Source organism: Pinus tabuliformis, chromosome 9, assembly GCF_031772625.1.
Source record: "Pinus tabuliformis cultivar Carrire ecotype Pingquan chromosome 9, CPIR1, whole genome shotgun sequence".
NCBI lineage: Eukaryota > Viridiplantae > Streptophyta > Pinopsida > Pinales > Pinaceae > Pinus > Pinus tabuliformis.
The window spans coordinates 1,560,389,921-1,560,406,729 of record NC_142307.1 but is presented as its reverse complement, the minus strand read 5'-3'; the positions used below and the strand labels follow the sequence as shown (position 1 = coordinate 1,560,406,729).

The following is a 16,809-nucleotide window of genomic DNA, read 5'->3' as shown; positions in this document are numbered from 1 at the left end:
CTCTGTCTTGCTCTTGGTCTTATGAAGGTATCCCTGTTCTTTTCTGCCTGCTCTCCCTTAAGTTCTTCCACTGATCTGTTTAATGGACATTCTCTTATTAAATGTCCATGCTCATGACACTTCCTGCAGCGAAATGGAATTTGCTCATAGTCAATAGCTTGGAAATAGTCCTCATCCCTGTATTCCAACCACAGTCCTTCATGCAAAGCCCCCGACACATCCAACTCCACATAGATTCGTGCATAGGACGTATATCTTCTTTGCAGAGTGGCTTCTGAAGCTTTGATAAAAGTTCCTAGCTTGTCACCTATCTGTTTTAGAGCTGAATAGCCCCAATAGTCTATTGGAAGGGAGAATAGGCGAATCCAGACTGGCACCTGCTTAAAGGTTTCTTTCTCTGGCACGAAGTTAGGCTTCCAAGGTCTCATATAGAGACCTGCTGAAGCAAAGAAGTAAGGTCCCCCATCAAATATTCTATCCTTATCCTCTAGATTCGAAAAAACAACAGTGAAAAAACCTTTGGCCCCTAAGTGCAGTCTAACATCACCTTTGGGTTTCCATTGTTGCTTGATCCATTGACACAGTGCTCTCTCCGTTGGCCAGAGTCCCATGAACTTGCAGATCACTGCGTGTTCAGTCATGTGTTCTCTGTAGGCTTGAATTTCCGGGTCTGTGATCACCACCCTTAGGGCTTCTGCTGTTTTAGGCTTGCATGGTCCCCGACTTTTTTTGTCATTGAGATTGTTTGGTTTGTCCCCTTTCTCCTCTCTCTCTCTTTCCAGGGCTTCTTCTTCTCCGTCTTTTTGCTCCTCTTCTTGTTTGTTCTCCTGAGTAATATGTGCTTGCGTTGTCTTCTCCCTGCTCCTGCTGTTTGCTCTACCTTCGCTCTCCTTTCCTTTAAGTTTCTGAGTGCTGTCTTCCGTCTTGTTCGCATCTTGTCTCCTTCCCTTGCTGGTTCCCTCCTCTTTCTGTGACCTTTCATACCCTGTGATTCGCACACCTTCCTGTGCTATTTGTTTTTGCATGATTATTTGTCTGAAAGTAGGGGTCCCTATGGACCCCTCGTTGACCATCTGTCGGGTCAGGCTCTGACCCCTCCTGAGAAGCTCTGCTACTCTGATCCTGTTCCTCTCCAGGTCAAACCCAAGGTCTGCAAATTTCGAGATCTGTAAACCCTAAATTCCGAACCCTTTGTCCCATTGGTCTACATGTCATAAAAGGTATGAAGGGAAATAATGCAAACAAGGACTTCCTAGGGTTCAATGATATTCCAAATTTTCTACACCTGTTAAAAACCTTCATCAAGTGCTTTAGATGTTTCTGATCAGATTTAGAAAAAACAGTTATGTCATCAAGATAAAGAACCACAAATTTATTTACCTGACCCATGAAAGCTATGTCCATAGCTCTCTGAAATGTTGCTCCAGCATTGGTTAAGCCAAATGGCATCCTAGCATACATGAATGTACCCCAGGGTGTAGTAAAAGCTGTTTTTTCTCTGTCTGCCGTATTAACATTCAATTGATTGTAACCTGAAAAACCATCAAGCATAGAAAGTCTTTGTGCTCCTGAAACCATTTGAAGTAACTGATCCATTTTGGGCAAAGGATAATTATCTTTTAATGATGCTTTATTCAGATTTCTAAAATCCACACAGAGTCTTATTTCTCCATTTTTCTTTCTAACAGGAACTGGATTTGCAACCCAATTAGGATATCTAAGAGGGAGGATGATCTGAGCATCTAGCATTTTTTTAATCTCCCTTTCAACAGTTGGTAAAAAGGCTGGATTTATCCTTCTAAGCTTCTGTTGATACGGTTTTTCTTATGGTTTCAAAGGAATCTTATGCTGTATTAATGAAGTATCATAGGTCTTTAGATCAGCATAAGTCCAAGCAAAAACATCCTTATAATTTTGCAGTAACTTAAGATATTGAGCTTTGATCTCAGGGTCTTGAGATGCACATAATTTGATGTTTTTGATATCTTCATCAGTTCCAATGTTGATCTCTTCTATGTCATCTTCTGAAGAAATGGACTGAGGGTTTCAGAGGACATCATTTTGACCAAACAACCTTTCTAAAGGAATGAGTCCTTTTGGAATAAAATTATTTGATAGTTGAATAATGTCATCATTAGCAATCTGGGTTTTAAAATCTGAAGTATCATTTCTATCTGCATTTTCATTTATTTCAGTTCTATCTTCATCAATTTGTAGAAATGAAAAATCATCTATTACTTGCAGAAATGATTTCAACTGTTCATCATCTTCAAATATTTGCCAATGTTTCAGATTATCTGGGATAGATGGCCTATATTTGACTTGTATATGATAGAGCACATTAGTATGATCAGGGATTTTAAAAGCGCTACCAGAGATAGCTAAGGCATCTGCGTGAATATTCTGATCTCTGGGAATATGAGTCAAATTAAAAGCATCGAAAAGGTTTTCAATTGAATCCCATACTTCATTTCGGTAGGACCTAAGTCTAGGGTGCTTGGTTTGGCAAGCATTTTTTACTTGCTTAACAATAAGCTCTGAATCAATGAAAACACTTAGGTTTTGAACTTTTAAGCTTTTGGCTAATTACAATCTTAGAAGGAAAGCTTCATATTCAGCAACATTATTGGTAACTTAAAATCTAATTTACATGATTGTGTTATATTTTCTTTTTTTTCGGGTGAAATTAAAACCACTCCAGCTCCTGCCCCATCTTTCGTGCAAGAGCCATCAAAGAACAGTTTCCAAATATCGGTTTGGTTTGGTTCTGGACTTTCAACTACCTCTTCAATTTTAACTTGAGTTTTATGTTGTTTTGAAGTGAGTTGAAAACAACCAAAGTCTTGATATATTGCATAAATTGGATAGTTCCTTGGCTGGTCAGTCTTACAAACAGTATGTACAAATCTTACCTCTCTATATAATCTTAATTGCTCTCCTCCATAAACAGGAATAGTAGCATATGACATATCCATCTGTAGAGTTCCCTCTAATTTGGCACAGCAAGACCTAGAAAGGAGCATTCCAAACTTGGGAGGGATATCTGTGACAACAATATCAAGTACTACACTTTTCACTGGAATTTGGGCAAGGGTAACCACTAGATCCTTGATCAATCCTAAACAGGGCACTTTTTTAGAATCAAAGGTGTGTACAGGTCATGGTAGGATCTAGTTATGTCGAGTTTCAAATGGTCCATGATAGGTTTTGGCATGACGTTGTGTGATGCTCCTGAATTAAGCATACAATTATACAACATGGAATCATTTGTTTTAAGAGTTACATAGAAAGGAGGCACTATCTCATCTATCATGTTTGAACTAGGACCAAAAACTACTGCTGGTTTTTCATCTTGTAGACTTATGACATCACCTTCAGCATCAACCGAGGTATTTTGTATCCATTTTGTGACTTGGCTTTTGTAACCAGGGTTTTTAGAAAGTTCTGACAGTGGAATTGGGATTTTAACCCTCTCTAATTCCTTTTCAACATTAAATGTAGTCAAAATGTTTTTACCAGTTTGGGTAGTATCAAGTGACTGATCTAAAGGTTGAATAAGAGTTGTTTGAGCTTCAACAGTTTTGGTACGTGGTTCAATTGTTGGAGTTTCTTTTGGAGGTCTCCCAGGACCGGGCCTAGGCCTAAGATCATACCTCTTGTTTAACTATTAAAAATTCAAAGAAAGCATGATATTTAGAGACTTGTGAAGCTTCTTGATCAGGAATGATGGCGGTTTGATTGGAAGAAGAATCCATACTATTAATATCTTTAGTAATTGTCATAGTATTATCATCAAGTTGTTGGTCATCTATCAATAGACGAGTGGGAACCTGTTGATCATTGCTAGGTCTTTGAAGAATTTGTAGTGGTGGATTTTTTTTATATTGACCTTGATTTTGGTTTTGAGGTCTAGTAACTGTTTGTTGTATTGTCCTAGGTTGGGTCTCAATATTTGAAATCCCATTTGATAGGTTTCTAAGAAGAGATGTTATTTCATCTATTTTTGAGTCTTATGATTTAGTCTTTTAGAGGAATTAGAGGCTTCTTGAACAGATTTGAGTTTTCTTTGGGCCTTTTCTTCCTTAAGCTTTAAAGAAGTTGAGGTTGCCCTATTTGCTTCTACTTCTATAGCGTTTGTTTGCATATCTTCAAGAGTTCTTGAAGTTCTCTCTCGTAGCATAACAACGAAGTCATCATCAAAACCTTCAGAAAATCTAGACTTAGCTGTTGTTATAGGGGGTTTACAATCAACAGGCATTTTGTGAGAGAGTTTATTGAATCTTTTGATAAAATCTGATACTGGTTCACCGAAGTTCCTTTTAAGCTCTTCAAATTTTGTGAGGAAGTAAAGAGGATCCTTTTTCACACCCCATTGATTTTTAAATATGGTTGTAAGCTCTTCCCAATTTCTAATGGTTGCTGCTGGTAACTGCCTAAACCAAATCCTCACATTTCCCTCAAGTGACTGTACAAATAATCTCATATAAACATTTTCTTGTTCAATATTCATGTTGTTTGCAAAGTCTAGGAAGGCTTGAAGATGGTCCTCGGCTGAGGGACCAGTTTCTCCATTGTACTTGGGAAGGTATTTTAAGTATCCAGGTGGGAATGCATCAAGGTTATTAGGTAAGACTAAGGCAGCATATCTAGCCTATACAATAAGTCGGAAAGCCATGACAACAGGTGGTGTATGAAGTGTTGAAGGTGTATGAGGTTGTCCAGGTAGAGTATGAGGTGTTTGTGTGGATGTAGAGGATGAAGAAGAAGTAGAGGAAGAAGATGGTGATTTAGGAGTTGATGAACTAGTTGGAGGTGAAGGAGGAGGAGATCTCCTGAAAGACTTCAAAGGAGTCCTAAGAACTAACTTTGGGACCTGTAAAGGAATACCTATGTTGCCAGGAAACGTGGGTGCGGGGACGGGGACGGGGACGGTATTTTTGGAAACAGGGTGCGTGGATTCGTCGGGTAATATAATAATATTGAATTTTAATAATTAAATTTTATAAATTATAAATTTATAATTAATAATATATATGAAATTTGAATTTGTATATTTTTTCAACTTTAAACAAGAAAACTTTAATGATAATCATTTAAACATGTTTAGTCTCTCCCATATAAAAACACAATTTTTTTATAGGAGAGTCTTCTCAACCTGATAGTGGTCTAGACTTTTCTTGATGTCTAATCATCCACCTGCCCCATGCATGGTGTGCTCTGTGGTAAAGCAATCCCAAAAAGTTAAAACAGTGGCAGCGTTACCCTTCCACAAAACACGCTTATTCATTTAGGCATATTTTCCTAGTTTTAATCTTAACATGATGTTATCAGAATGCTGTGAGAAATTGGCAGATTTTGATACTTAATTTAGCCATTTTCCAAAATAGCCCTTCGCCATTTAACAGCATCAGCTGATTACAGCTTATGGCTGGTCTCAATCCTACTTTCTATTTGACCGAAAATGTCTGAACCTGTATGTGTGCATTTACAGTTTATAATTTGACGGTTATTAACTTATTTGGCTCGGGAATGACTGTTTCATAAATTCATTCCAAATTGATGTACAAGAATCTGCAGGCTCAAATTACAGAGTAAGAGGTCTCTTTTCCAGTTCTGGTTTCGATGCCATATAATATTAAAGGCATTGAAGATCCACAAATACAGGAGATTCATAATTTATGTTGAGACTCTAACAAACCTTGGGCATAAGTTTTGAAATTGTTTTTATAAATTTATAGCATAAGACTAATGGAGACACTGATCATAAGAGTCTCCTGCGGTAGGAAGGGACTCATGAATGTGCAAACAACTACCTTTTTTTTCCAACTATAGTCATCACCTTATTAAATATTTCCACAAAGCTACAGCCAATATGATATGATATTCTGCTTGTGGGATTGTACACCCATAATGTTCCTTTTATAATATTGAGATATCATAATCATATATGATTTCAGAATACTGTGTCGCTCATAAGTTTTGAAAAACTTATCACTGTTGATAAATTTTTACAATGATTCATTACCCTTGAGCAGCACGTCATGCCCACAGAGCAATGCTAAGGCATGTGAACAAAGACAGTGTTTGGAAACTGTAATCTTTGGAAATGATGGCAGAAAATTTCCTTGAGAAACATTCAGAAGACCTTACAACCATCTCTGAAGGACAATCCAGACCAATGACCATCAATGACTCCAAAAATGATATCATTCGTTTATGGCATATATTCTATATTCTATGGCATATCATTCGTTTATGGCATATCATTTTTTAAATTTCAATAAAAAAAAATTATTTGAAAATTAAATTTTTAACATAGTTTTTTATGAAGAACCCGAAGAACCCAACCCGAAGAACCCGAAGAACCCAAGAACCCAAGCACACAAAGAACCCGAAGAACCCGAAGAACCCAAGAACCCAAGCACCTGAAGAACCCAAGAACCCAAGAACCCGTTAAAGGAAAAGAACCCAATTTTTTTTTTTGAAGAACCTGGTTCTTCATGGAAGAACCCGGTTCTTCATGGAAGAACCCGGTTCTTCTGGGTTCGTCTGGGAAGAACCTGTACCCGAATCCGGTACTTGGGTGCGGGAACCCGGGACGGGTTCGAGAACCCCACCCCCGAGTGCGGGTACCCATGAAACACAGAGGAATACCTTCTTTTGTTTCAAAAAGAGGATTGGAATATATAGAAAAAGTCTCCTCAGTTTTTTTAGAAGAAGAAGCTTTAGGTCAGTCAAAAATGGAAGGAAAATGATAGGTGGTAGGGGATATGAAATCTGTGGGTTTATACTCTGGTAGATTAACACCCAACTCAGATTCAGTTTTAGGTGATCCTGGGGTAGTGTGGGTATTGGATGAGATTCTAATGAATGAATAAGGTATGGCTGACTTAAAATCAATTCCTCTGTTTAGAAGTTCAGCAACCTCAGGTGATAAATGAGAGTAATCAGGATCAGATGAGATATTACTATAGGGGTCAAATGATTCTAACTCTTCGGATTGTAGGAATGAAGAGGAAGAAGAAGATGGTTGGTGTCCCCTTTTAGCACTCGCTTTTTTCAGAAGCTTTTCAGGATCTGACAGAGGACTAACTATGTCAGCTTCTGAACGAGATCTGGTATGTTTAAAAGGTGCGAGCTTAGGAGTGTGGAGTTGCCTAGGTGAATGATTTTGACCTTTCTAAACCTTTAATCACCTTTAAAGGAAAAGAATGAATGAATATCGTTGTCCCAAGGGAAACTTAAATGAAATTCGAATCCCCGGCAACGACGCCAGTCTGATGTTGTACCTCTGAGATAGTAGTAGGTCAGCTACCAATGCTAGAGCATCTAAAATAATTGTTTTGGGGGTTTTTGGTTTTAATTTTGGAAGACCAATGAATGAAGACAGATGTAGAATTGAAGTAATTAATCCTTTGGGTTATATTAATACTTCAGCAAAGGGCTGCTATAAAGCATTACACAGTGATATAGATCAAAAATAGTGGTGAGTAGAAGACAACAAAAAATATGATTATCACAGTTTCCAGACTGTAAAACAGAACAATCATAAGTTGGAAAACCTTCTAAACTACGTTCCAAAGGTTCAAGGCAGTATACTTAATGCTTACACAAGATGCTGATGATTTATTGATTAGAGGGGATTAGCTAAACAGATAGTTCATTAATCCATTCTCTTAATAGATGATCACTTTAGGGGATTATAGGAATAAATTGAGACACAATTTTTCCTACCTAGATATCTCTATAAGTCATAAGCATATGAAGAAAAACATAATGATTGATAACTGGAAAAACTTACAGGATAACACAAAACTGTGTAAAACCAGATTCAGAATCCTCTGCTTTGTATTAAGGTTCCAGAAAGACTGAGTACATCAAGTGTCTACAAAAGCTTCCTTCAAAGGTGGCTTCCAGGTTCAAAGTAGTATTAACAGTCAAGACTTTACAAGCAATGAACTATGAATCTTGAACTCCGAACCCATAATAACTCGAGAAGAGAGTTATTTATACAATAATGAAACTAAAAAAATATCCTAAACTGATTAAGATTTATTCTAGGAAAGGAAAAGATCTTCATGCAAGAAGATAGGGGCAGCTATTGAACTGCTTCTTGCTGTCCTCTTTTATTCAGGTTGTGCTGGCTTTGTTGTTTGATATTTTGCCCCTTTAAGCTGCTTGACTTTTTGAATCCTTTGCGCTGGTTGATTTCTTTAGTTTGATCTTTCATCTAATACTTCTTTAAACTCTGTAAATCTTTTTTAACCCTGCAGAATAACCTTTACTGTTTCTTTTTACCTTTACTGTGCAATCCAGGGTTTACTGTGTTTTTCAACAGTAAATCACTTTAGATTTTGTTTTACAGGGTAAAGTAAATTGATATGGTCTTCATACTTGTCTTCCAACTGTACGCATGCTTTTTTCTTTGTAAGCCTAGAACAAAAGCTTTACCTGCACAACGCAGAGACTGTTAAGAAAAACAAGGTGACAGAGACGGTCTTGAATGGTTTTACTGAGCTTGAAAGGCATTTGGAAGGAGTCCATAGCGTATCGGAAGGTAAAATGATGGTTTTATGGGTCATAGAGCCTTATGGAGGCTTTGTTGTGTAAATAGGCAAAAACAGAGCAAAATGGCGTTTTAGGCGTTTAAACGGAAAAACAGTCTTTTATTTGAATTATGGCGGAAAAGTGAACAGTGGTCTTTTTGTCGTTATGCGGGAGGCGGTTTTGGTTCTCTTTGCACCGCTTTAAAGGCGTGGGTGGTTTTTGGAGGGGGTCACCCGAAATGATTTGAGATTGACACCTAGCAGAGGAGGATGGTGGAATACCGCTTTTCGGGTGGGTAATGCCCGTATAGAGAGCCAACCCGAAATCGTTGAAGGCCGTTGGATTTGAATGGCCTAGATCGGACGGTGATGGAGTGAAAAAGCAGCGCGGAAGAGCAATGGAGGGGCCCAGTCGATTAATTATAGTGGAATGGCTTTATCATGGTTAAAAAACCAGGTTAGTGGTGTAATGGAGGTTTAAAGTTAATTCTTCGTTTAAATCGTAAAAACGATTTAACAAAGAAATCCTTTGCAAAACACATAATGGTGGACTTGAAATAATATAAACTCAGGCGGATAAAGGCATCGGGTCCGGGTTCATATCGCATATCGGAGATCGCTTCGGCAAAGGGTATTGCTATTAGCGGGACTTGCGATGAAGGGCAGATGCGATATGGCAATAGATTGTGATATATATATATATATATATATATATATATAGCGTCGGGTCCGGGCCCATCGCAATCGGGGATCACAATGGCAGAGTGTTATGTTATTAGCGGGACTTGCGATGAAGCAGATGTGATATGAATATGGGTTATAATATATATTTGGTTGGGTCCAGGTTCCCATCGCAATCGCATGTCGCAATGCGGAGGGTGTATGCATGTTAAAGGGCTTGTGATCCCACCGATGCGATGTTTTTTATAAAATACATAGTTTTATAACAAAACTAAGGGTTTCGGGTTATTTAATAAAATGAGCTAATAATATATGGGAAAGGGGATTTTTAGGGATTTAATACTATAAGTTAGTATTAATATGAAATATGAGCGGAAGGGGAAATAACACTAAGTATAATGCTTTTATAAGTGATTAATACTTAGGTTAAAACATATTTTGTGGGTTTTTTGGGTAAAAAGGGATTTTACATGTAAAAATGGATTTTCCATGGTAAAAAGGGATTTTAACCATAGGAAAAGGGATTTTTATGGAAAATGAATGAATATGAAGTATGAAGGTAGGAAGGGGAAATTAGTGAATATAGGGATGAATGGGGATGAATAGGAAGTTAATTAATTAATCTAGTAGACCTTCATTTGCCTTGTGTAATTGCCTCATAGACTTAGAAACATATGGTAAAACATGATAATGTACCTTTGTCCAATGAACTATCAAGCATTCTGCAACCTTCTTCTACTTACCCTTTATTTATCTTATCATTTTTTCTTCACTTAATGGATGCATTTAAGCTAGCAAACCCTTTTCCTTTCTTTTTATTTTACAAAAGCAAACTATCTAAATCTACCTTTATAACCTCCAAGGGCTCAGATTAAACTGATGAGCACCTTATTATTCTCTACCTAACTACTGATCTGCCAAGATTAAACTGTTTGGCCAGGTCCTTATTCTCTAACTATAACATCAAATTTAAAACATGAAGCAGTCAAGATTAAACAGTTTGACTTTCATGGGTTGTGGCATTTAAGACAAGTTGCACACAACCATTATTTTGCAGAAAAAGAGTAGTGGCATTTGGACTTGCTCACTTTCAGAGTTTATTTGTTTTCTTTTCTTTCTAACCTAACATTTTCTTTTTGTCTTCATTTTTTTAGGACATCTAACCTAACATTTTCTTTGATATGGACCTTATCATCAAATTATTATTATTATTATTATTTTTTTTTTTTGTTATTTATTCTTTTCTTTTCTGGTCACTAACATTTTATTCACTATTGTTATGTCCATATCCTAACTTAACATTTTTTCAAATATTCTATCGTATCAAAACCAAAAAATGCTACAACAGGTTTCAAATTAAAAAAGGATCACGCTGAATGACCAAGGTAGGAAGCAACTTTTTATTATTTATAGAGTTTTCAAAGGCTTACAAGTTGTATGATCTTTTTGATAAGAAGATGCTCATCAATGATTATGCAGTTTTTGATTAACTCTCATATGCAACACCATAAAAAGAGGACAATAATGGTATTGAGCTTCTGATACATTCTTTGGAAGTTATTGTAGAAGAGCCAGTTGATGCCTGCATAATAAGAGAGAAGGAAGTGGTAGAAAGGAAGCGAGAGCAGAAAGGAGTTGAGGCTTTAACGCTTATAAGATTATAAAAAATTGCAAGAAAGATGTGGAAGAAGTGGTGAAATTTTATGAATATTGTTATTATACGTGAATTGGTGAATTCTTCTTTGGAACTTAGATTTGTTTAAAAAGCCATTAGTAGTAAAGAATTAATAATTGCATAAATATGGAGTTTGAAGTATTATAGAGAGATAAATCTTGGAAGTTGATTAAGTTGCTTGAAGGAGAGAACCCCATTCACCATTTGCAAATATAACTTAAGTCACCAAGTTATCAAGGAAGATTTATTACATGTGTTGAACAAAGATTTGAGTCAATACATTAAGACTTTAGACTAAACATTTGAGACCTTTGTTGAAAACATGATTAAACCAATTGGTGATATTTGAACTTCATTGCCTCTCAGTAATCTTGAAAATCAAGATGAAACTATCCATAACGATGTAATTAAAGACTCAAAACAAATTCCACAAAAGAAAGGTGATAATTGTGACTAAACATGCACCCTTATTCAAAGTAGTTGAGATTTATAGAGATGACTGTTGGCCAATCAACAACATTTTCACCATACTAGAATTAGTGAGGAATTGGAAATGTTGAAGTTTCAACATATAAATAATTTCCCTTATACCACATGCAATTGCTTCCTAGGTGAAGTCTTTCTGGTTCTACATGGTAGCCTTACTTTCCTTTGTGCATACCAACTAGTTATAATTGTACTGTCAGAAGGGCTTATTTTGTTTTGTTTATCAGCTGAAACAAGTAAAACAAATTTAATTCATTGATCTTATTTAACAAGGTGCATTCTTTCTTGTCTCGTGACTGACTAGCTTGCATTATTCTCATGTACCTATAGCCAGGTTGGGATTTTTCAGACTGAGAATTGAACATGTTGGCTGGAGATTTGGTTACCCTTGTTGACTACAGATCGGATTTGTTGTTAGCACTTGATACTATGGGCTACTCATGCGTGCTTTCTGAGATTTCTTTTTGCTTTATTATTCTATTCATCTATCTCTCCATCCCTATGCAGGCATGCACACACCATTTTACTCTGAAAATGTGATCTATCTCCACTGTTAAGTGGACATGCACACTATTCTATTTCAAAAGTATCGAGGTAGCTTATGGGCATGCTAATTTTCTTACACCTTATGTGTGTTGGGGCTAACAAAGTTAAGAGTCATGGGTAATTTTTAGCTATACATGTTAGTTATCTGTTTTCATTTATTATACTGTGTCTGTAATCTATGGATGTTTATGGCTTTTTAACTTGGGTCATCTTGTCCATGGAAATCCTTTTGTACTTGGAAGGAAGAACTATGTAAAAATGCATTTTACCCTGAAGAATACTATCCAACCATTTCAACTGCTGATGTATAATTGTACTATCCTTTTTTTCATTTACAGGGATATGTCAAAAAAACAGACGAACTGATTGAAATACTGACAGTACGTGAAATGCTGTACTATTCAGCTCTTTTACAACTTCCTGAGATCACCTCTCGCAAAAAGGCCGATATAGTACAGGATACCCTCTTAGCAATGTCCTTGGAGGATTATGCAGATACATGCATAGGTGGTAAGTGCTATAACAGAGGCCTAGCAAGAGGCGAAAGAAGGCGTATCAGTATTGCAAGGGAACTCCTAACAAGCCCTCATTTAGTGTTTATAGATGAACCACTCTATCATCTTGACAGGTAAGGTACCTTGTCTATTGATAAACCAAAATTGTAGTTGCATGTATACTTGTGACATAAAACTCATTGCATGTTTTGAATTTTTTGTCTTTTTCACTTGTGTTGAATATACCATCTTCTCCCTGCTAACTGGGTCATCAGCCGAAAATGGTTAATATAGTCATGATGATAATGTTGTTTTCAATATCATAGGGATCCCTTTTTCTTTCATATTTTCTAGGAATTCTATACCAAGCATGTTTCTTTATTTTTGTGCTTCTGTGCAGTGTATCTGCACTTTTGATGATGGTGACACTGAAGAAACTTGCAAACACGGGATGCACTATTGTCTTTACCATGTATCAGAGCAGCACTGAAGTATTTGGCCTTTTTGACAGAATCTGCTTACTTTCAAATGGAAAAGAACTGTTCTTTGGGGAAACATTAGCATGTTTACAAGTATGTTTTCTCATTTTATTAACTAAGCTTGCTGTGTTGTCAACATATGGATAATGGTTGCCTACCATTTATGAACTTCAGATTCACAAATAGAAAGGAGAACTTAGTTGTTAAAACTTGTATAGTGCATTGAATGCAGCTTTGTTTGTGATTTGCATGTATGGGGAGGGTCCCTTGTCCTTCTGTTCCTGATTTTCAACAACCAGTATGAAAATAATTTAAGTGCAAGGAAAAACTGTGCACAAAAATTAAATACAAGAAAGGAACGGCGACAGCAGAAAAAAATGTTAATATCAGGGAAGAAAATGTCCAATTCTGGATTAGTTAATAGATGTTAGTGGAGTTATATACATTGGATGCTTTTGGAACCATTACATTAATAGCCTTGGTGCTCAAGCATGATCTGGTTAATACAGTTTATCTTTGCAGCATTTTGCAAATGCAGGTTTTCCCTGTCCAGTCATGCAAAGTCCGTCTGATCACTTTCTTCGTGCAATAAATACAGATTTTGATAGGGTTATTGCCATGTGTAAAAATTGGCAGGTAAGAACACCTAATGCTCCATGATCTTCCGACATTTTGATCCATTTATTTTTCTTGACGTTCTTATTGTAGGGATATTGCTGCTTCACACATCTTATATGGAAATAAACTATGCTACAGGATGACCAGGGGGATTTTTCCTCAGTTAATATGGACACCGCTGTTGCTATTCGGACTCTTGAAACTACATATAAGGCATCAACAGAAGCTGCTGCTGTTCAAGCTATGGTAACAAGTCTTACAGAAAAGGTATATTGTTTCACTAGTTTATGCTCTATATTACTGTCATTGTTGTCATCTTTCTCATCTATTTTAGCATTCATGTTCCAAACTTCCAAGTTTTATAGCAAATTTTGAAGAAAATAATAGCCTCTACATTTGGCAGTTACATGGAGATTCTATGGGTTTTCAAGGTACCTTTTGGCAAGACAAGAGTTTGAGATTCAGTATAGCAGATATCCCTTTCTAAGAACATTTTGGATGATCATGCCTATTCATATTTATGGAGTCACAGTGGTTTCTTGCTGTTTTTATTGTAAAATTATGTTGATGGAAGTTTAAACTAAGCATTGTATGATGTGGCTTTTTTTTGGGTTTTTCCATATGCCCTTGATGGTAGCCCTGTATTAGATTGCAAATAGGTGCAATGTCAATTGGTTACAACTAAGACATTAAACATTTAAAAACTGTTTTTAAAACAATTAAAAGCTAGTAGCAAATTCTTGTAATGAAATTCGTTGGACACTTCAATGTGCATGTGTAAATTCATATTTTCCTTCTAAAACAGATATAAGATACATGCAGAGTATTGAATATTAATGATTAAGTGAAAGTTGTAACATTAATGAACCTATAATAAATAAGATATAATATTTTGTTTCTTTGGAAATGTTGTTTACAACTTTAGGATAATAACCTTTTGTTTTATTAGAAATCCTGCTTGCCACAACAAAATCTTGCACCTTAATGCAAAGCCTCACTAGGTGACTAAGACAATGAGTAACATGGGAGAGTCACGGCTGTCACATTAGTAACCGCTCTCCTTGTTTTCGTGATGGACGCAATCCAACACAAGAGAGGCTTCTCTATTAGATTTTAGTTATCTAATGGCCCAGTCAAAGCAAGTCTTGAGTCCCCTAAGACTGTTAGATTTCCTTAAACCTAGCTCTTGATATTTAATTCCAAGCAATAAATTATTGAATAAACACATAGCTAGTTTCCTAAAAAAAATATTAGCGAAAGCAAATAATGTTCCGAATCACAATAATACAAACAAATTTCTGCCCAACAAATTAGTTCATTATTAATAAAAAACTTAGAACCTACTTGGGCTCATGTCCTAAGATAATGGCCCAACTGAGAAAGTACAAAATACAATATTTTGGATCAAATCCAACAGATCTACTCTCTCTTGAATATCTAGATCACTAGCCTCTTTGCACTCCCTCGGACCGAGTACATGCTTTTTGAGATGTTGCTCTCAATGTTGTGTTTATCACCTCTCCTAACCCTAATCTCAAAGTGATTGACGACTGCGATTAGATCTCGCCTCACTTGAGATCAATGGCTAAGATTAAAACTTACTAAAGTAAATTACTTTACTTTTCCTAAGTTTTATTAGCTCAATAAGAAAACATATTAATATGCGTTTTTTCCTAAGTTAAACTTAGGCTAAGTTACATTAGCAACTTGCTCGACCTAGGGAAAGTGTTCTAAGGAGCTGTGGGTAACTTCTGCACACCTCGACACAAGACCTGTGCAAAAATACCTGCCCGAGTTACAAACTTCAACAATCTCTCTTAGCGAGGTAGTTACTTCCAGAAGAACCTCCTCCACTTGGATTTGTCTCCAATACCACCACGTCATCCGTTGTTGTAGCTGCTACCACTGAATTAGAAGCGTTACCCACCATTTGTGGGTCATATTCCTAGGATTTTTTTTTTCTCCAAGATGGTTCTTAGCCGGCAGCCAACAACCCCTTGTAGCCACCAACTAGCTCATTGTGCCATCTTCTCCGCCACTTGAGCCAGCCATGTGGTCCCTCGCCCATCTACCATGATCGTATGTTTGAAGGTGGGCCTCCCAAATCTAAAGGTATGCCTTGTCATTTGGAAATTGAATACTGTAGTTTGCTTATCATGGACACTTTTGGTAATGGATTAATGGGGGGATTTGGTGGAAAGAATGGGCTAGGTCTGTGCTTCTGTCCCCTAGACCCCTTTTAGGAATTAACTTTGGATTCTAGTCTCGTGGGATCTCTTTTACTGACCATTTGGTTCCAGAGATGGTATTTCACAGGAAACCCTAATTGTGGTTGTGTGGTCCCGCTCCCTTATCCGCTTATATTACCCTCTTTCCATTCATTATTACCCAATCCATCATTTTTTCCGCCTCGGTCCACATTCCTCCATCGGGTCCACATAGGGTTAGCTTGCCCCTTCCCCTTGCCCATACCTTGGGTCATGGCCTGGAATGAAGCTTGAAGGTTGATGCAGCTGAAAAGAAAGTTAAGAGCATATATGGCCACATTCAAAAGAAAATGTACCACAAAATGCAAAAGATGGTTGGGACAAAAACATTTAGCACGTGGGCAAAACCCAATACATGAGCTCTGCCCCATCATCATGGCCATCACCCTGGTTCTTACAGGTTCTATGAGCCTTCTTCATCGTATAGTCCCGTGGGATCTCTTTTATTGACCATTTAGTTCCAAAGATGGTATTTCACGGGAAACTCTAATTGTGGTTGCGTGGTCCTGCTCCTATATCCACTTATATTACCCTCTTTCCATTCATTATTACCCAATCCATCATTTTTCCCGCCTCGGTCCACATTCCTCCATTGGGTCCACATAGGGTTAGGTTGCCCCTTCCCCTTTCCCACACCTTGGGTCATGGCCTAGAATGAAGCTTGAAGGTTAATGCAGCTGAAAAGAAAGTTAAGAGCATATATGGCCATATTCAATAGGAACATGTACCACAAAATGCAAAAGATGGTTGGGACAAAAACATTTAGCACGTGGGCAAAAGCCAATACATGAGCTCTACCCCATCATCATGGCCATCACCTTGGTTCTTACTGGTTCTATGAGCCTTCTTCATCGTATAAGAACCCATGATTGTCCTAACCCCTAGTGGGCGATGAATCGCCCCACCTTAAAAGGGGGGATTTCACTGCTATATCTTATACATCATGGTCTAATTCCTTGAGCCCCGAGTAGTCAATTAAAGAAAATCATAAAAAGGAAAAAGGCACAAAAGAAGGGT

General features: G+C 37.1%; 1 protein-coding gene across 2 annotated transcripts in view; it reads left to right on the top strand.

The window, feature by feature from the left end:
* LOC149154570 (ABC transporter G family member 3-like) overlaps positions 1 to 16,809 on the top strand; it is a 231,711-nt gene that overhangs the window by 30,881 nt on the left and 184,021 nt on the right. For both annotated transcript variants that reach the window (XM_089439978.1, XM_089439977.1), the window contains exons 3-6: positions 12,273 to 12,562; positions 12,829 to 13,000; positions 13,430 to 13,543; positions 13,664 to 13,792. In XM_089439978.1, coding sequence (XP_089296104.1) covers positions 12,273 to 12,562; positions 12,829 to 13,000; positions 13,430 to 13,543; positions 13,664 to 13,792 — 705 coding nt within the window. The remainder of the gene's footprint in view (positions 1 to 12,272; positions 12,563 to 12,828; positions 13,001 to 13,429; positions 13,544 to 13,663; positions 13,793 to 16,809) is intronic.